General features: G+C 45.2%; 2 protein-coding genes across 2 annotated transcripts; one reads left to right on the top strand and one right to left on the bottom strand.

The window, feature by feature from the left end:
- The first annotated feature begins 5,443 nt into the window (after positions 1-5,443).
- Positions 5,444-14,582, top strand: STAT2 (signal transducer and activator of transcription 2). Its single transcript, XM_042782854.1, has 23 exons — positions 5,444-5,574; positions 5,734-5,887; positions 6,229-6,324; positions 6,731-6,820; positions 6,913-6,988; positions 7,363-7,448; positions 7,612-7,760; positions 8,940-9,098; positions 9,205-9,297; positions 9,515-9,574; positions 9,963-9,983; positions 10,196-10,289; positions 10,432-10,479; positions 10,560-10,643; positions 10,813-10,911; positions 11,016-11,151; positions 11,284-11,333; positions 11,438-11,532; positions 12,144-12,280; positions 12,478-12,660; positions 12,885-12,942; positions 13,731-14,143; positions 14,437-14,582. Exons 1-23 carry the CDS (start codon positions 5,444-5,446, stop codon positions 14,580-14,582), a joined length of 2,658 nt encoding a protein of 885 aa, XP_042638788.1.
- Positions 14,583-17,640: 3,058 nt separating this feature from the next.
- Positions 17,641-18,732, bottom strand: IL23A (interleukin 23 subunit alpha). Its single transcript, XM_007955130.2, has 4 exons — positions 18,568-18,732; positions 18,233-18,334; positions 17,912-18,058; positions 17,641-17,802 (listed from the first exon to the last, which is right to left on the bottom strand). The coding sequence occupies exons 1-4, from the start codon at positions 18,730-18,732 to the stop codon at positions 17,641-17,643; spliced, it is 576 nt and encodes a 191-aa protein (XP_007953321.1).
- Positions 18,733-21,346: the final 2,614 nt, after the last annotated feature.

Raw genomic sequence — 21,346 nt, 5'->3', positions numbered from 1 at the left:
AGGATTGCCCAACCTTCCTTCCGAGGAGTGGCTGGTGGGTTTGAACCGCCAGCCGTCTGGTTAGCAGGCAAGTGTCTTAGCCACTATGCTACCAGAGCTCATATATATATATATATTTACCACATTGTTTTTCAAGTGTTTTTAGAAATTCCAGGTAGTTTGAATGAGAATGATTAGGGTTGGGATGAGGTACGTGAAGGTACATTAAAATAGAGCCAGTCATAGTCTTAGGGACTGAGTGACGTCCTTGCATAGTAGGTAGACATCTTCTAGAATGAAACTCATCCTTTCTACAGGGAGGGCAGGTTATAGGGTCGACTTACCTTATCTCCCAGATGGTTTTAGCCCCTAAAAAAGCTTTGGGGCCAACAGGGATCCTTCTGTAATAAATAATTAAGACCAACACTGATCTTTCAGTACTCCAGCATTAAACATACATGCACACTCAAAAGAAAAAACAGTGAAATAAATTAATTGAGGGGTTATAAATGAAATAAGAATGGTGGAAATGTCATTAATGTGTGTTGAAACTGGGTGATGGATATATGTGTGATCATTGTACTATTCACTTTGGTATGTGTTTGAAAATTACCATTAAAACAAAAGTACATATTGACGCTATTAAATGGTGCTCTCTAGAAAAATACACACCAAATTATAATAGTGGTTGCTTCTAGGGAGGAGAGAGGGACCAATATTGGAGGTAGGGTCAACATGAACCTTAATTTTTTTTTTCCAAGGAGAGTATATTCATGAATGATTTCTATAAGTAACACTTTTTAAAATTGTGATGAAAATACACATAACAAAACATAAACTATCTCAACAATTTCTACAGTTCAATGACATTGATTACATTCTTCAAGTTGGGCAACAATTCTCACTGCTATCTTTTTCTAGATCATCCCCATTATGAAATAAATTCAGTGCCCTCTAAGCAAAAACACCATCTTACTCTCCCATTCCTGGTAACCACTAATAATTTTTTATTTGTATATATTTGCTTATTTCATATAAGTGAAATCATACAGTATTTGTCTTTTGTGACTAACTTATTTCATTCAGCATGATGTTTTCAAGGGTCATCTATGTTGTGGCATGCATAAGGTCTTCATTTATCTTTATGGCTGCAAAAAGGGTGTGGGGTGGCAGTATCTGACCTCCTCTAACTTCACAAGGGGGGAGGAGGATCCAGAACATCAATAGCCCAGAGCTGATTCCTATGAGATGGAAGTCAGACATGCTGCCATGCTCCAACCTTTTTACCAATTCTGACACCAACCATGGTACTCACTACTTCTCTACTAGGTTCGATAATTCATCGCAGTGGCCACCCACAACTCACAGACAATACTCTTATTGTCTTATTAGGGAAGAAAGGAGTTCTGGTGGTGCAATAACTAAACCATCTGACTGCTAATCAGGAGGTTGACAATTCAAACCCACCAGCCACTCTGTGCAAGAAAGATGGGGCAATTTACTTCTGTAAAGATTTACTACCTTCAGAAACCCAGTGGGGGTTGCTGTGAGTCAGAAACAACTCGGTGGCAGTGAGTTTGGTTTTTTTTAAGGAAGTAACAGGTCACCCATAGTGGACAGGTTACAGTGGAGCTTCCAGGTTAAGACAGACTTGGAAGAAGGAAGGGGACCATCACTTCTCAAAGAATTGCTCAGTGAAAATCTTATGAATGTAAGTGAAACACTGTCTGATGTATTACTGGAAAACAGGATGAATAGCCCTGAAACATTGTCCAATATAGTTCCAGAAGATAAACCTCAGGTCAGAAGGCACTCAAAATATGACTAGGGAAGATCTGCCTCCTGAAGAGTAGAGTCAACTTTAATGATGTGAATGGAGTGAAGATTTTGGGACCTCTATTTCCTGATGTGGCATGACTCAAACTGGGAAGAAACAGCTTCAAACATCCATCAATAATCAGAACATGCAATGTGTGAAGTATGAATCTAGGAAAACTGGAAGTTGTCAAAGATGAAATGCAACGCATAAAATCAATATCCTAGGTGTTAGTGAGCTAAAATGGACTGGTTTTGGTCATTTTGAATCAGACAACCATATGATCTATTTTACTGGGAATGACAAATTGAAGAGAAATGGCATGGCATTCATCGTCACAAAGAATGTTTCAAGATCTATCCTGAAGTACAGTGCTGTCAGTGATAGGGTAATATCCATACACCTACAAGGCAGACCAGTTAATACTACTGTTGTTCAAATTTATGCACCAACCACCAAAGCCAAAGACAAAGAAATTGAAGATTTTTACCAACTTCTGCAGTCTGAAATTGACCAAACATGCTATCAAAATGTGTTGGTTATTATTGGTGACTGGAATGCAATAGTTGGAAACAAAGAAGAATCACCAGTAGTTGGAAAATATGTCATTGATGATAGAAATGACACAAGTGATTGCATGATAGAATTTTGCAAGACCAACAACTTATTCATTGCAAATACCTTTTTTTCAATAACATAAATGGTGGCTATATACTTGGACTTCACCAGATGGAGTACACAGGAATCAGATTGACTACATCTGTGGAAAGAGGTGATGAAGAAGCTCAATATCTTTAGCCAAAACAAGGCCAGGAGCTGACTGTGGAACAGATCATCGACTGCTCATATGCATATTCAAATTGAAGCTGAAGACAATTAAAACTAATCCACAAGAGCCAAAATGAGACCTTAATTATATCCCTCCTGAATTTAGAAACCATCCAAAGAATACATTTGAAGCATTGAGCACTTATGACCAAAAACCAGAGGAATTGTGGGATAACATCAAGAGCATCATCCATGAAGAAAGCAAAAGATCGTTACAAAGACAGGAAGGAAAGAAAAGACCAAAGTGGAGGTCAGAAGAGACTCTGAAACTTGCTCTTGCATGGAGAGTAGCTAAAGCAAATGGAAGAAATGACAAGATAAAAGAGCTAAACAGAAAATTTCAAAGAGCAGCTTGAGAAGACAAAGTCAATTATTATAATGAAATGTGCAAAGACCTAGAGTTAGAAAACCAAAAGAGAAGAACACGCTCAGTGTTTCTTGAGCTGAAAGAACTGAAGAAAAAATTTAAGCCTTGAGTGGTAACATTGAAAGATTCTATGGGCAAAATATTAAATGATGCAGGAAACATCAAAAGAAGATGGAAGGAATAGACAGAGTCACTGTACCAGAAAGAGTTGGTCGATGTTCATGCATTTCAGAGGGGGTGGCACATGATCAAGAACCAAGGGTATTGAAGGAAGAAGTCAAACTGCACTGAAGGAATTGGCTCCAGGAATTGACAGAATACATACCCATTGAGATGTTTCAACAAACGGATGCCACACTGAAGGCACTCACTCAACTATACTAAGAAATTTGGAAAACAGCTACCTAGCCAACTAACTGGAAGATATTTGTATTTGTACCCACTCCAAAGAAAGGTGATCCCACAGAATGTGGAAATTATTGAACAATATCATTAATATCACATGCAAGTAAAATCCTGCTGAAGATAAATCAAAAATTGTTGCAGCTGTATATTGACAGAGAACTTACAGAAATGCAAGCTGGGTTCAGAAGAGGACTTGGAATGAGAGATGGCATTGCTGATGTCAGATGGATCTTGGTTGAAAGCAAAGAATACCAGAAGGATGTTTACTTGTGTTTTGTTGACTATGCAAAAGCATTAGATTGTGTGGGTCATAAGAAATTATGGATGACATTGAGAAGAATGGGAATTTCAGAACATTTAATTGTGCTCGTAAGGAACCTGTCCATAGACCAGGAGGCTGTCATTCAAACAGAACAAGAGTATACTGTATTTTTAAAAATCATGAACGGAGTGTGTTGGGGTTGTATCTTTTCCCTATACTTATTCAATTTGTATGCCAAACAAATAATCCAAGAAGCAGGACTACATGAAGAAGAACGTGGCATCAGGATTGGAGGAAGACTCATTAACAACCTGTGATATTCAAACAACACAACTTTGCTTGCTGAAAGTGAAGATGGCTTGAAGCACGTACTGATCAAGATTAAAGACTATAGTCTGCAGTATGGATTACACCTTAGCATAAAGAAAACAAAAGTCCTCCCAACTGGACCAATAAGCGGCATCACAATAAATGGAGAAAAGATTGAAGTTGTCAAAGATTTCATATTACTTGGTTCCACAATCAACATCCATGGAAACAGCAGTCAAGAAATCAGAGGATGTATTGCACTGGGCAGATGTACTGCAAAAGACCTCTTTAAAGTTCTGAAGAGCAAAGATGTCTCTTTGAAGACTAAGGTGCACCTAACCCAAACCATGGTATTTTCAGTTGCCTCATATGCATGTGAAAGCTGGACAGTGAATAAGGAAGACAGAAGAAGAGTTGATGCTTTTGAGTTGTGTGATGGCAAAGAATACTGAAAGTATCATGGACTGCCAAAAGGACTAACCAATATATCCTGGAAGAAGTGCAGCCAAGAATGCTCCTTGGAAGAGAGAATGGCCAGACTTTGTCTCACCTACTTTGGCCATGTTGTCAAAAGGGACCATTCCCTGGAGAAGGATATCATACTTGGTAAAATGGAGGGTCAATAAAAAAAGGGAAGACCCTCAATAGGATGGATTGACACAGTGGCTGCAGTGATGGATTCAAGTATAGCAAGTATTGTGAGGCTGGCACAGGACAGGGCAGTGTTTTGTTCCCTTGTACACAGGGTTGCTACGAGTTGGAGCCTACTTGACAGCACCTAACAACAACAACAATCCAATCATCTGGTGGAAGTCACATGACCATGAGTCACAAGAGCCATATTAAATAATTCACTGCACCATAATGGCTGAGAAGTGTTCCATTAATGAGCTCTGGCAGTGCAATGGTTAAGGCATTCGGCTGGTAACCAAAAGGTTGGCAGTTTGAACCCACCAGCCACTCCATGGGAGAAAGATGAGGCAGTCTGCTTCCATAGTAATTTGCAGCCTTGGAAACCCTATGGGTTTCCTGTAGGGTCACTGTGAGTTGCAATCGACTCGATGGCAGTGGATTTGATTTCGTTTGGTGTTCCATTGAGTGTATATAACACGTTTTGTTTATCCATTTATCAGTTTAACTGATGATGGACATATTGGTGTTTCCACCTTGTGGTGATTGTGAATAGGGCTGCAATAACACTGGTATACACATTTCTGTTTGTTCCAGCTTTCACTTCTTCTGGGAATACGCCTAGGAGTGGGATTGCTGGGTCATATGGTTGTTCTGTGTTCAACTTGAGGAACCACCAATTGTTTTCCATTTTTCCCTTGATTATTGCCATTCTAATGGGGTTAGGTAGTATGGCATCGTAAGTAACAGTTTTTTTAATTAGTAATAAACAATCATGAGACTTTGGATGATTTAATCCATCAAATTTTCCAACTGGAAATACGCATCCTTCAGGCTCAGACTCCAAATGGCGCAGTGGGAGATGCTGCAGAATCTCGACAGTCCATTTCAGGAGCAGCTCCACCAGCTCTACTCAAATAGCCTCCTGCCCGTGGACATTCGACAGTACTTGGCTGTCTGGATTGAAGATCAAAACTGGTGAGGCCTTTAGGAAATTGGGGAGTGGGATGGGAAAGGTAGTTTCTTTTCTCCTAAGTCCCCAAGGCTATGGAGACACCAAGGACAGGAAGGAGTGGGAGGTCTCAGAAGAGCAGCAACTTTGCAGGGGCAATAATCTTTGTCTTTCTTGGTTCCCAGGCAGGAGGCTGCACTGGGCAATGATGATTCCAAGGCTAACATGCTCTTCTTCCACTTTTTGGATCAACTCAACTATGAGTGTGGCCCCTACGGTCAGGACTCCGAGTGCTTATTGCTACAGCACAACTTGCGAAAATTTGCTAGGGACATTCAGGTATTTGAAGAGCTGAGAATAACAGGGAAGGAATGGGATCATATTTAGAGGAATAAGGGTTGGGGTAGAGAACAGAAACTGGAGGTACAAAGGGAAGGAGATAGGTCTGCAAGAAGGGGACAGAGTCTGGTCTTGGGAGATCACTGGCAAAAAAGAAGGGAAGAGTCCAGGTAACCTTGTTGGGAGGGACCTAGTGTTTGCAGGACCAGTAGTGAAAGAGGAAAGGTGTGGGGACTCTTGAGTGAGGGAGAAGTACTACAGATACTGGTGGGGAGAGTCTGAGGTGGGAGGTCATTGAGGGTGGTTGAATTAGATCAATCATTTTCCTTATTCTACTTCAGGCAAGTTCCAAGGGTCCTGCCCAGTTGGCTGAAATGATCTTTAATCTTCTTCTGGAAGAAAAAAGAATTCTGATCCAGGCTCAGAAGGCTCAGCTGGTGAGAAAAGTTTGTGGTGATATTGGAAGCTCCTGGAGTAGAAAGATTCCATGGAAAGGTCTGAGGGAATTTGTCTCAGAACACAGTTCTCCCACATCCCACAGTGTAACTTCAGGCCTGGGTTTCAGGGATGAAAGATCAGAGCTGAAACATGCTTCAAAACAAAACAAAACAAAAAACAGTGGCTGAGAAGTCAATTCCAACTCGGGGTGACCCTGTATCTACAGAGAAGAATGGTACCCCATAGAGTTTTCAAGGTTGTGACCTTTTTGAAGCAGATTGCCAGGCCTGTCTTCTGAGGACCCCTGGGTGGGTTTGAACCGCCAACCTTTTGGTTAGTAATAGAGCACTTAACCTTTTGCACCACCCAGGAACTCTGAAATGTGCTCAAAGCCTCTTATTTCAGGACCAAAGAGAATCAGCTGTCAATGCACCTGTGGAGAGCCAACAGCATGAGATTGAATCCCGAATCCTGGAATTAAGGTCTATGATGGAGGTTGGTAGATAAGACGAGAGTTGGGGTGGGCAGGCCTCAGCCCTGTTTCTCCCCACAGAAGCAACCTTGTCTGGGTCTCATCCCCTCTACAGAAGCTGGTGAAGTCCATTAGCCAACTGAAAGACCACCAGGATGTCTTTTGCTTCAGATTCAAGACCCAGACCCCAGGTAGGAAACACCCTGAGGGGTGGGAGAAAGATGCATGCCTGCTGGGAGGCAAGAGTGGAAGAGGACAGAAGGGAAGAGCTTACTGACTCTTACAGTGCAGCTGCTGTGCAAAAGTGGAAGTGCCAGGGTATGTGGTGGAGGCCAGGGACCGTTAGTGAGTATTGGAGGAGATGCATAGAAACTGCCTTAGTGGCTTTAGTGGGTTTCTGGTCCAAGCCTAGAAGGGCCTATGCTTTGCTTGGTTTCCCTTTCTTCTCCCTCCAAAATTCCCTACTTCTGACTCTGGCTGAGCTGGATGAGACCCCAGTCAGGAAGGAGAGGGATCCAAGCCCAGAGTATGGACACTGGTCTGATTCCTACTTCCTGCCATCCAGTGAGGACACCTTCTTTGGACCCTCATCAGGCCAAACAGCAGCAGGTTTTGCAGGAAACTATCAATGAACTGGACAAAAAGAGAAAGGTAGGAGACCAGGGAGAGAGGGCATGGGCAGCAGGGCACTGGGAAAACGAGAGACCTGGAAGCCCTGGCCTCTTGGCCTTGACTGCTCTGCCTACTCATCCTTAACTTAATGGTTGAGGGAGAACGTGAGAAGTGTTCAGCACTCATGTTGTCTCTTTCCTAGGAGGTACTGGATGCCTCTAAAACACTGCTGGGCCGATTGACTACCCTGATCGAGCTACTGCTGCCAAAGTTGGAGGAGTGGAAAGTCCAGCAGCAAAAAGCCTGCATCGGAGCCCCTGTAGACCATGGGCTGGAACATCTGGAGAAGTGGTAGGAGATACCTCCCACCCCTGTGCTCACCCCAGCTCTGGCTACCCCTCTAGGCTTTGTAAGTTGTAATGCTCTGTATACACGAAGAAATACTGCTCTTGTCAGTCTCTGTCTCTCAGAACAAACCCAGCTGCCCTGTCTGACTGCAGCTATACTCTGCTGCTTTATCCTTACCCTTCAGGGAGACCAAAACCCCTTTGTGAAACTGGTGGATTAACTCACAATCTAGTTTCTCCTTCCTTTTTAATCACCTCAGAAATATTTTCTATTTTTTTTTTTATACCGCAATAAATATAATGGAAAAAAAAGTCCAAAAAATTTTAAAGATGGTATGTATACATACACATATATACCGTCTTCAGTATTTTTTGGACATTTCTCTGTGTATATAAATTTTGGCCCATGTCATTACTTTCAATGGCTACATAGTATTCCACGACATGAAATGCTATATAGTTCATATAACCAATACCAGTTTTTTCTAATTTTTCAATTAGAAATAACACAGCTCTGAACTTCCTTGTGCATTTGTCTGATTTTTTTAAAAGATGTATCTTAGAAATAGAATACAGCAAAATGTATGCACAGTGTTTGAAGCTTTTGAAAAAAAGCCACCTTCTAGAAAAGTTGTCTCAGTTTGTTTGCTTATTATGTGTAGTGTTTGGTTGTTTTCCTATCCCCACATTGACTCTTGTAGTTTTTTATTATAGAGACAGTAAAGCATAACGGTTAAAAGCATGGATTCTGCAGTCAGAGTACCTGGGTTCAAATACAAGCTTCAGCTCTGACTAGTTGTATGACTTTGAGCCAGTCATTTGGTTATACCTCAATTTTATCATCTGTAACACAGAGATAATTACAATACTTACCTCACAGGATTGTTGTGAGAATTATATGCAGTAATATGTGTAAAGCACATAGAACAAATAGTGTATAACAAGCATCATAGAAAAATTAGCTATTATGTTAATCTTTTACCAGTTATATACGTGAAAATGGCTTTAATATATTTTTCTTGGGTTGAATCATGTGGAATGATCTTTTGTATGCTTCCTGGATTCCCTTACTTGCTCCGATCAATTTTTGGCTCTCCATATGACTACAGGAATGCTCTTGGGGCCTGGATCGGAGCTCCAGAAAACTCATTAATTCCCTTTCCTTTGGATTCTTACCACCCAGGTTCACAGATGGAGCAAAGCTGTTGTTTCATTTACGGCAGCAATTAAAGGAGCTGAAGGGATTGAGTGATATGATTACCTATTCCAAGGACCCTCTGGCCAAAGGGGTAGACTTGCGGAACGCCCAGGTCACAGAGTTGCTACAGCGCCTGCTCCAAAGGTCTCAAGCCAGGAAGTGACCTCTGGGGAGGGACAGAGGGAAGGGACAATGGAGCTAGTCTTAGCAGTTACTGAGCTTTATATTCTCTCCACTCTTCTGTCCCCAGTGCCTTTGTGGTAGAAACCCAGCCTTGCATGCCCCAAACTCCCCATCGACCCCTCATCCTCAAGACTGGGAACAAGTTCAGTGTTCGAACAAGGTTGGCATTTCAGAACTCATTCCTGCTTTCCTCGTCCAACCCTGAGTACTATGTGTTTTCTGCCTTTGCAGAATTTGCTGCTCTTGGCCTTTTCTTTTCTCTGTTCTCTTCCATCCACCTACCTCTTCAAATCCCTTCTCTTCTCTTTTTCAAATATCTGACTTGTCTAGGAGATTGAGGTTGACCACTCTTCCCCATCCACCTCCCTTCTCCCCAGGCTACTGGTGAGACTGCAGGAAGGCAATGAGCCACTGACTGTGAAAGTCTCCATTGACAGGTAAGTCAGGGCAGGTGAAAGGTGGGACCCGAAATGGTCTGGACATGAACTGATGGGGTGGAGGAAGTACCCACTCTTTATAGCAGGGCCATGGGACCCTCTTTCTTCCTCATTTCCTACCTCATACAAATAGTAACTCATCCCTTTTGTTAGAGACTTACTATGTGACATGCAACATGTCAAGTACTCATTAAATTGTCACAGCCACCACATGCATTAGGTATTCTAGTGCACCAAGTAAATGAGGGGGTTATGTCTTTTGCACAAGGCCACATAGCTAATGAGCTACACGGTTGAGCTCAAACCCAGGTCTGTGTGATCCTGAAGACCAAATTCTTAACCTCTACGTGGTTTTGTTTCCCAATGATTTTTTTGTGCTTCTTTTCAGGAATCCTCCTCAAATACAAGGGTAGGTGCCTGACAAGGATGCGGTAAACAGTTGTGTACTGTGTGACCCACACGAGCATATGCAGCAGCCCCAGAAGGAGCACAGATGTGGAGGAGAGGGGATTTGGGTGGGATATGGACAAAGGGAGAAGGGCAGGTCTGAAATAGAGTGGAACTCTGGTTGTTTTCCTGCTGGGTCTTTGTCTTCCATGTATCTTCTTCCTCCTGGAGCAGCTTCCGGAAGTTCAACATTCTGACTTCAAACCAGAAAACTTTGACCCCCGACGAGGGACATAGGCAGGGCTTAATTTGGGACTTTGGATTCTTGGTAAGAAGGATCAGACTTCTAGTCATAGAGAACAGGGGCTTAGGAAAGTTTCTAGGTCTTGGGAGGCCTTGAGGGCAAGATGGGTTCCAGGGACCCTGGAGTCACCACTTTGGCATTGTCTCTCCTCCCTCTCAATTCACAGACTCTGGTGGAGCAACGTTCAATTGGTTCAGGAAAGGGCAGCAATAAGGTGAGATCCGGACAGAGAATTTGGGGACAGAAGGGACTTACCAAAGGGCCCTTTGATCACTGTGTTCTTGGCTGTCCCAGGGGCCACTGAGTGTGACAGAGGAACTGCATATCATCAGCTTCATCATCAAATATACCTACCAGGGTCTGAAGCAGGAGCTGAAAGTGAGTGAGCATGGAGGGCAGGGAGAGATGAAGCAGCTTTGGGAGAAGGCACAAGAAGGGGATAAATAGGAGCCTTGCTCAGGGTGGGACATCACTGCTCGTCCCCACCAAAACATCTGCAGCTAGAAACATCAGATCTTTCTTCCTGTGATTCCTGCCGCCTTCCCAGACGGACACCCTCCCTGTGGTGGTTATTTCTAACATGAACCAACTCTCGATTGCCTGGGCCTCAGTTCTCTGGTTCAATCTGCTCAGCCAAAACCCCCAGGTAGGACATGGGGAAGAGATTGCCACCAAGGGAAGGTAGGGAGGAGAGGTGTGGGAGCTTGGTATGAAGGGGCTCTTCATCCTACCCTCCTTCCACCTCTGCAGAACCAGCAGTTCTTCTCCAGCCCCCCCATGGCCCCTTGGAGCATGCTGGGCCCTGCTCTCAGTTGGCAGTTCTCCTCCTACGTCGGCCGAGGCCTCAACCTGGAGCACCTGGCCATGCTGAGGGACAAGTTGTTTGGTACAGACCCTCCTTTTCACTCAGCCTCTCCCTGGCCCTAGGCTGCCTTGCCTTCCAACTCCTATCTATCCTAGGACCCCTGGCCTTGCCTCCTTCTATCATCTGAACCATCTATGGCTATCTGTCCCACAGGGCAGAACTCTAAGGCAGAGAGTGCGTTGTCCTGGGCCAACTTTATTAAGGTAACTCCCTGCAGCTAGATCCAGCCTTCAACCAATATTGACCTTTCCCTTCTACTCCTTCCCCACACTAGGGGCAATTCCACATCTTGCCTTTCCTCCTTCAGCGAGAAAGCCCCCCTGGCAAGATACCATTTTGGACATGGCTGGACAAAATTCTGGAACTAGTACATGACCATTTGAAGGATCTCTGGAATGATGGGTAAGGCCTTTGTCAGCCCTCTCCTCCCCAGGAGGCTTAGCTGCTTCCTTGGGCTGGGAGTCAACTCCACGTGCCCTCATGTGGTGAACAGGAGAGAGAAAACTGGTGCAGGGTCCCACGTCCTCACGTTTGTAATAATCATAGTCAGTAGGTGTAGCCAGATTTGTCCACCACCTGCTGTATCTCAGAGCCTGCTGGGTGCTCTCCGTGAATTATCTCATTTAGTCCTTATAACAACCTTTATTTTCAGTTGAGGAAATCAAGGCTGAGAGAAGTTAAAGAACTGAACTAAGGGGCAGAGTTGGGATTCAAATCCAGCCTGTCTGATTCCTAGCCTGTGCTCTTTTCTACCACACTGCCTGCAGATCTGTGTAGAATTAGAATATGTATAGAATGTTACAAGATACTTTAGATCTACATTATCTCACTGAATCCTTACACCTCTTTGAAACCTGGGAGGTGAGTATTATCTGGAAAGTGACACAGCTGGACCAAGATGGAATAATTTACAAGTAGCAAAACCAGAGCTAAAACCTGGCACTCGCTCCTTCTGCAAGGAGAACAGGGGACAGGGAAGCAGGAAGGCTTCACAATTGCTTTCTGTGATCCAGTTACATCATGGGCTTTGTAAGCCGGAGCCAGGAGCGCCGGCTGCTGAAGAAGACCGTGTCTGGGACCTTCCTCTTGCGCTTCAGTGAAACGTCGGAAGGGGGCATTACTTGCTCTTGGGTGGAACACCAGGACGACGGTCAGACTCACAGCTGTCCTGCCCTGCCATCCCCACAGCTCCTTTCTTCTGCCTGGCTCACCTCTTGTCCCTCTGCCTAACCCTTGGCTTCTCTGGCTCCATCCTGAGTCCTGAATCCCTCAGCATGTTTGGGGTTGGGCAGCAGGGTGGGGAGCTCCCAGGCCCAGCCTTGCCTCTCAGCCTTCCTGTCCCTGCAGATAAGGTGCTGATCTACTCTGTGCAGCCCTACACCAAGGAGGTGCTGCAGTCACTCCCGCTGACTGAAATCATCCGCCACTACCAACTGCTCACTGAGGAGAACATACCTGAGAACCCACTGTGCTTCCTCTACCCTCGAATCCCCCGGGATGAGGCTTTTGGGCGCTACTACCAGGAGAAAGGTGGGAATCATTGACACACTTCGCTGCTAGGTTACAGGAATCCTGAGGTGTTCCTAAATCAACTCCTTCCTGCAAAGATGGGGAAACCAATGTTCAGAGAAGTTAAGGGATTCTCCATGAAGCACTGTTAGTGAAAAGGAACATAGGACTTCTGGCACTAGTCTCTCAGGGCTTATATGTTCAACCCAGTGATCTCCTCGGCCTTCTGTGTATGTTGCCCACAGTTAATCTCGAGGAACGGAGGAAATACCTGAAACATAGGCTCATTATGGTCTCTAACAGGTAAGACGTGAATTCCTTGCCCATTTTCCTTATCCTTTTTGGCTGATCCAGTGAATCTAACCTGCCCGGTTCTGGTCGCTCCAGTCCTTTCTTTCTTCTCACCCACACTCTCCACTCCTCTAGTTTTTTCCTAGTCTTCTAGTCTCTCTCCTTTCTCATAATTTTCTGCCACCATCTTTACGTTGTCTCCACTGATGTTGCTAGGCACATCCATGGTGCCAAGCATGGTACTTAGTTTTTAAAAAAATACATTTTCATTTACTCCTTAAAATAGCCCATCAGAATACGTAATGATGATAGTAATAAGAACAACCACTGCATTTACTGAAAGTATGCCAGGCACACCAGACTAAATGCTTTACGTTCATTTTCTCATTCATCAAATCTTCACAATAGTCCTTTGAAGTTGACATTGTTATTCTTGTTTTCAGCTGAAGACACTGAGGTTTAGATTGGTGAAGTAGTATACCTAAGGTACATGGCTAAGAAATGATGCAGGCCTGTTAGACTCCAAAACCCTGTTGCTTTTCACCATCCTCTACTGCTTCTCAAATATTATTAAGTATTGTTGTTCACATTTTACAGATGATAAATCTGAAGCTCAGAGAAGTTAAGTTACTTGACTGAGGTCACTCAGCTAATAAACGATAAGATTCAAACTCTGGCAAACCTAACTCTAAAGCTCATGCTCATAAGCCTTAGACTAGAGACATCTCTGCTTGCTCTACCATTCCCCACTTCACCTAAACTACTAAGCCCTGCCCTCTTATCTGTCTTGGGGTATCCAGACAGGTCGATGAACTGCAGCAACCATTGGAGCCTAAGTTGGAGCTAGGACAGGAGTCATTAGACCTGGGGCTGGTACCTGGACAAGAGTCAGGCCTAAGCCTGGAGCTGGGGTCACTGCTGGATGCAGGATTGGATCTGGGGCCGGCACTGGAGCCTGTACTAGAGCCTGTGCTGGAGCGCGTGCTGGAAACCACGCTGGAGCCCACGCTGGAGCCCATGCTGGAGCCCGCACTGGAGTCCACATTGGAGCCCATGCTGGAAAGCACGCTACCTATGGTACCACCAAGAGTAGCAGAGCCAAAGCTGGGACCAGAGCTGGAGTCTATTCTGGAGCCTGTATCACAGCCAGTGCCAGAGCCAGAACCAGATTTGCCCCATGATCTGAGATACTTGAGCACTGAAGGAATGGAAAGTAAGTGATGAGATGGGGCTAGGGAAGAGGGGACCCATCCCTTGCCCAACTCCCCTCCCTTTTCCTATTTAAGAAAAGGCTGTGCTCCAAGCTCTCCATTGCTCATTTTCGGGTGGTTCCTTTTAAAAGGAAATGCATAAGCTTCCCTCCCTCCATTCTCCACTGTCTTCCACCTCTTATATACCCTCTTAGGCCTTGTCCAGGGCTCTCAGGCCAACCTCCTTACTTTCCCTGTTGGGTTGGTAACTCTTTATCTGAGATCAGGACGTAATTTCCCTCTCTGAACCACTTAGTCTTCAGAAACTATTCTATGAAGATTGAAGAAATCATGCTAAATGGTGACCCACCATTGCCTGCTTCGAACACCATGGATGAGGTTAACATCTCCTGCCCCAGCCATTTCCACATGGATGGACACTGGAGTCCTTCTGACTACTAGGAACTACATTTCCTCTGTTCTTTTCCCTATTTCTTGCCCCTCATATCCCCTATATCATGATGTTCCTCTCAAGAGATGGAAAATCAGGCATGTGCCCCTTCTAAAGTGAAAACCTGGGATTTGGGGTGTGAGGTGAAAGCATAACACAGGTATGGAAGGGCATCAACTGGTCAGAATGCTGGGAGTAGCTCTGAACAGAATCCTTCCTGGCAGCTGCTTGCTGTGGTGAGGAGTGTGAGGGGTGGAGAGGAGCCAGCCAGGATAGTTGAGGGGACACTTGGAGGCTCAGGGAAGTGGCTGTTTTCCAATATGCAAGGATCTCAACATTTGGATAGCTGGTAGCAAAATTAGGAGCCCTGGTGGCACAGTGGGTAAATGCTTGGCTGCTAAAGGAAAGGTCAGTGGTTTCAATCCACCAGCCACACCATGAGAGAAAGATGGCAGTCTGCTCCCGTAAAGATTATAGCCTTGGAAAACCTATGGGCAGTTCTCCTCTGTCCTGTAGAGTCTGAAGGACAGCAGATTTGGTTTTGCTGCACACTGGCATTGCATCCCCTCGGTGGGTAGGGGAGGTGCATTATAGGTCTCCATTTCCCTCTTGTGGCTCCTTCACGTCCAGTATAACCTTTTCCTTTCTTCTTACTCAACTTAGGTCCTGAATTTCTTCTTTTCCCACAGGGGCTGAGAGCTTTCTGCCTCACCCCACAATGTGAAGAAGGGGAGAGGAGGTAAACCTCTTCTTGCCAGTTTCCTCCAGTGCTCTCACTCCCCACCCAAGCTAGCTGCACCCATCCCTCCCCTGTAAACATGATGGCAATCAGATGTGCTTGTGAGCTTTGCATGTTTATATTGCCTAGTCTTCACTTCTCCTATGCTTAAGAGGCAGATCACTCCTGGAGGCCAAGGATGGTAGGGTTGCTGAGAATTTAGGAATTGTTTTTTTATAGTATAAGATAGACTTTGGTATTTTTACAGAGGAAGAGAAGTCATAGGTCTTAACTATTTGTCTATTATCATCCCCTTTCTTTTGTACAATATGTTGTTTACCTGAAAGGAGGGTATCTATACCTTGGGTGTGGGGCAAAGACCAAGTTCCTGGCACTTAAAACTTTAAAGGTTTATCATGGGACTCTGGGCAACCTCACACCTTAGCCATGACAGGAAACCCCAGGGGACAACCACCATTGTCCATACTGTGCTGTTGGTGTTATGTGAGATGTAAATGAAAGTGAGGCCTGTGTATGTGGCTGTTGTCTGCTTGGTGTGTCAGAGGAACAGTCCTATTTGGAAAGGGGCCCCTCTGAGCAGAAGTGACTAATAAACTCTATACCAACCCAGAAGTGTTTCATCTTTGCACTCCTTCATTTTTTGCTCACCGTCTCATATCCAGCAGGCCATATAGAGACAGAGCAAATTGTATAACTTCTGTTCCACCCATTACAGTATGCCCCTGTTATGTTTCTTTAGTCTTCTTCCCTCCCCTATTTAGGGCAGCCCTTCCTGTCCCTTAGACTCTTTCAGGGGCACTTTAAACTATATATGGGGGGGAGGGGCACAAGTATGTATATAACTAGCACAGTGTCACTCAACTGGTTGGTGATAAAGCCAACAAACAAACCCGATTCTTCCTGACTCTATAGTCCATGCCCTTTCCATGCTGCAACTATGGAGAAAAAGAAAGGAAATAATCACTAGCCCCTTCCTCTCTCTTCCTTTCAAAGGTAGTTTATTTAACATATTGGGTAGCCATACTCTCTTCTGAAGAGGCCTGCAGATGTCCTTTTTAAAGGGAGAATCCTATTGGTTTTGGGGATTTACCTTCATCTTCCTGGAATGCCCTTCTTACTCAAAATGGAGCCCTGACTTTTGTTCCTGTGGTGATCAAGGGCTGTGTCTTTGGCCAGAAAGTAAAGAAGGAGGCACTGAATCGATTATCAAGTGGGGGGCCACATCCAGAGGCCCTACTTCCTAACCGCAACCTTCTGGAATCCCACTTTGCTTGCTTAGCCATTCAGGGATTACAACCAGAAAGATCCCTGGTATCATACTATACACCAAAGGGTCATGAGAAAATATCCCTTTCCACCATTACCCTTCTGTGGTGGCTAAGTTTCTGTGTCAACTTGGCTGGGCCTGGTTGAGTGGCTGGTCAGGTGGGTGTAGTATTCCCCATGATGGGACTGATAATCAACTCCATGGTGGAATCTACTGTGAGCAGCTGAGTAGCTGCTTTGGGTATGTGGTCCGCTTCCCGTATATAAGAAACAGCTTTGGGAACGGTCTCTAGCTAATGGCACACTTGGATCCTGCATGTAGCTGTGTCATTGTTCAGCAACCTGCCATGCTCTGCTGACCTGGGGACTTTTCAATGGATGAATGGCCTGCCGTGTGGTTTGGTAACTTTGGGACTGTGCCTTTTTACTTGTCAACCTTGGGCTTGTCAGTCTCAGCAGCCAGCAGCTGAGTGAAGAAAAGCCTCTAGCTCTAGTGGACCGGGAGGGAGCAGGAGGCAAAGCTGAACCCCAAGGTTGAGGGGCTTTCACCTAGAGCCTGGGACTTTGAACTCAGACTTAAAGCCTTCAAATTGTAAGAATAAACTCCTGTTTGTTAAGGCCATCCCATTCGTGGTATATATTCCCATCAGAGTGGCACTAGGGAACCAGAACACCTTCAGAGTAGGAGAAAGGGGGATATTGTAGTCCCTTGGCTCCATTTTTCCATTCTGTTTCTTTCTCCCAACCAAGGCTAGAAATTAGACCCAGACATTGACATAAATAAATCTTTATTGAAAAAGTACATAATTCAGTATAAATATAATAAATAATCCTCCTCCCATGAGGATAAATAATTCCAAATAAAGTACTCTTGTCATCTAATAAATAGTCAGCATTGTCATAGGTTAGCATAGTAAGTCAGTCAGTGTTGGTAATTATTCAACATATGCCAGGCCCATTAGAATTAATGGGCTAATTGTTGGCTCACATGTTGCTGGGGTGATAGATTGATCTCATCATTTTTGAGCCATGGAGGCCTGGGTGCCATTCTTCAGCTTTTGGCTTTAGGGGCTCAGAGTTGCTGCTCCATGGGCAAAGACCCGAGCAGCTACGGCCACAAAAGCCTGGAGGCTACGAAGGATCTTGAGGCGCAGAAGGAGGCGCTGCCAAGGCAGGCTAGGACTGGGGCTTGGAGTCAGCTCAGTCTCCCTGTAGTGACCCTCATGCTGAAAAGACACAGGACATAGTCAAAGACGACTCTAGAACTTAGCCCGCTGCCCCAGCCCCTGTCTCTGATACCTGTAAGTCCCCATCCTCCAGGCCCCCAGTTCATACCTGCAAGAGTTGGCTGAGGACCAGTAGGGAGGCATGAAGCTGGCCCACAGGGCCATCAGGGAGTAGAGAAGGCTCCCCTGTGAAAATGTCTGAACCCAGCAGCTTCTCATAAAAAATCAGGCCCTGGTGGATCCTTTGCAAGCAGAACTATGGAGAGATGAAAGCAGTAAAAGAAAGTGAATATCCTCCTCCTACTCCATTCACTGAAGACCCACCCAGTTCTCCTTTACCATCTCAGACACAACTTCTCATTCACCATTGTGCCCAGCCATGTCCCCAGGCACCTCTCTCCCTTGTGGCCCAGCTCCATCTTAATGGTACCTGACTATTGTCTTTGAGTCCTTGGGGATCACAGCCATCTTCACACTGGATATGGGGTACATCACTTGTAGTCTCGTCATCTCCCTCTTCTCTTGGGACATCCTGAAATAGAGGAGACAGTGGAAAGAGTAAAAATAATAAAATAAAATGAGTACTTTCAAACCCCACCTGGACCCTCAGGTCCACAGTTCTCCCAGGAACCCCACACTCTTGCCCCTTCTCACTCTTTTGATGGTTTTGAACACTCCAGCTTCCACCCAAGTCCTCAGAGTCTCCCATTGCAGCCTAAGAAGACTTGGAAAGGTTCCTATTTGGTCCCCGGGGCTGCCACTCACCATGTATCCCCTTAGGGGATGTGTGTTCCAGGCCAACATGCAGAGTTTCTGGGAGAGCTGCTGGCCCTGAGCCCAGGCAGGGCTCCTGCTCCCAGGCACGGCCAGGCCCTGAGCAGTCCAGGGCAGCAGCAACAGCAGCATCACAGCTCTACTCCCCAGCAGCATCTTGGTGTCTGATTCTCAAATCTGGCTGGCTCTTGCCTGACTCCAGTCCTCGTGGGATCTGTCCACTTCCCCGTCTAAGTCTGATTCTCTCTGTTCTGTTGTTCTGTGTCTCTCTGGTTTGGTTGCAGCTGTTGTTTCTCAGTCGCTTCCTGTTGTTTTTCTCCTCTTGTCTCTGTCTCTTTTTAAGGTCCCTGCATTTTATGGCCCGCCCTTTATACTAGCAGGTGACTCACAGCAGGTGGGATTCCCCTCCCTGCATCATCCCCCTTCTTGGGGAGCCCAGGTATGTAGCCTCAGTTCCAGGGGAAATGAGTCGTTTGGTTGCTGTGGCTGGAGGCTTGGGATGGGACATATGTGTAATGCTCTCCAGGAATCAGAATGGCTGTAGAAGGGCTAGGGGGTGGGAATATTGAATATTTAAATTAATCTGGTCCCAAGTTCCTTCCTGTCTAAACTTTCCCTGATCTTTTTGCCTCTCAACACTATATCCTACCTAATCCTTTATTTTCTCATCTCCCCTTTGAGGAAAAACAGAGAGGAGCACTCATTCATCCCTAAATAGGGTGACAAGCTTAGTTCAGAATGCAGATGTTTGGTTCCCACGTGATGCTGCCATCTCAAAAATAAATAAATAAATAACCCTTTGCCACTGAACTCAGGGCAACTGCATGTTACAGAGTACAGAGTAGAACAATTCTATAGGGCTTTCTTGGCTAAACTGTTTATGGAAGACTGCCAGGCTTCCTTCTGCAGCACCACTGGGTGCGTTCGGACCACCAACCAGGGACCTGGTCTCCGAATAAGGGATGTATTTTCTACATTGGGAACAGTATTATTTTCACTGGGTGGTGCTGGTGTCATAGGAGAGAATAGACGTGAGGGCACTTTGTGAACTGGGAAAAGGCATATAAGGTATCATTGCTCCCTCACTTCAGGCCTCACTGTGGAGGTAAGAAGAGTTGTTGCTAAGAACCACCTGATTCCTCAACTCTAGTGGCCCAGGTTTCTGATCTTTTGAGGGGCTAGTGTAAGCAGGGGCTGGCACTCCAACTCAGACATTCCAGAACCCAGCCCCTCCCTATAGCTAGGAAGGATAGTAGTTCTGGGTAGGTGAAGGTGCACAATGTCAATGACCCAGGCCGGTCCTTCAGCCTGTTGCACCCATGTGTAAAATCCACTAACACTGATTTCATCACCCTCCCTGATGCAACATCCAGTGAAACAACTGAGAGTGTGAGGTTGGGCGTGGGAGTAGAGGGTGGTCCAAAGCTGGGGCTGCCCCGGTCCCAGTGGAGGGTCCCAGGACAATTTGGACGTAAGTATGTGGCATGGGTGACCACACAGCTGGCTCCCAAAGCCTCCCCAAAAGGTTGACCCTTTTCCTCTGAGAAACTTGCCTTTGAAGGGGGTCTCCCTTCCCTTAAAACCATTCAAAACTGCCCAACGAAACTTCTGGTTCAAATATTATGACTCTGTGGTAAATCCACCCTTTGGATGAAACATACTTCCAGCATCAGAGAGGTTATCTAAGGTTGGGCGAGAAATGGTTTGCCACACACCACATAGAGCAGACACAAATGGAACAAGGAAATTGGAGGAAGTGGGGTAGGGGAGCTCACCTCACTTATATGTTTCTTTTGCTCTTCCCACCTTTAGTCCCCATTCTGAGAGCCCTGAAGGATAGGAGATGAAAGGTGAAAAGGAAGAGGAGGAGGAGGAAGTACAACCCTGGGGGTGAGAGGGTTAAGGGTGAGTTGGAGGCACGGGGCTCTGCCGCTTTGTTTCACTTCCTGGTGCGACGGGACGTTGCATAGGAAGCAGGGATGGTGGGGCAATTGTGGGACTGTTGCGTTGCAGGAATTACTTCCAGGGCTACATCTGACCTGGAGCCAAAAGGAGCCCTTGACGTCAGCTGGGGCTCAACCGTTATGCAAATACAAATCACATTTGCAAGACACTCCTAAGCAAGCCTTTCCAGTTAGATGTCCAGACTCCAAATCCAGTTGAAGATTCCCCAGATAGTTAATCACAGTGGCTAATATATATCCAACTCTCACTTTATACCAAGTACTTGGTCAAAGCACTTCACATTTACAACCCATTTAATTCTAACAAACACCTATAAGATAGGTACTATAATGATCCCCATATTACAGGTAAAGAAACCGAGGTGCAGAGATAAATAACTTGCCCGAGATCACACAACTACTAAGTGGTCAGAATCCCAGTGTAGAAAGTCTGGCTCCAGAACCTGCATTCATAATCACTGCATGATGTTCCGCACTGTGAAGGGGAGACAACAGTAAAGTAGCTAGTTAACTACAGGTGTCTCCTGAAGTCTGCACTCTTTCTTAATTTGACATCTCTATATGGAGATTTCTTGAAGTATAGGAACCATCTAAATCTCTCAATATCTACCTTGTGAGGTTTAAAATCAAAAGACCCATGAAGTCACATCAGTTTAAGAACTCCTCTAAGGTGTTTTTCTAAGTCTTGGACCCTTCTGAGTCCTGGAAGTCTAAATTCTGGGGTCCTTTTATGGAAATCTATCTACCAGCCTTTACTGAGGGAGAAAAATGCTTTGAAACTGTATGCTCCATGAGGAAAGAATAAC

Source organism: Orycteropus afer, unplaced genomic scaffold, assembly GCF_000298275.1.
Source record: "Orycteropus afer afer isolate SDZICR_OR568_19922 unplaced genomic scaffold, OryAfe1.0 scaffold00490, whole genome shotgun sequence".
Classification (NCBI taxonomy): Eukaryota; Metazoa; Chordata; class Mammalia; order Tubulidentata; family Orycteropodidae; genus Orycteropus; species Orycteropus afer.
The sequence above is the reverse complement of the archived record's forward strand: the minus strand, read 5'-3'. Positions and strand labels throughout refer to the sequence as shown.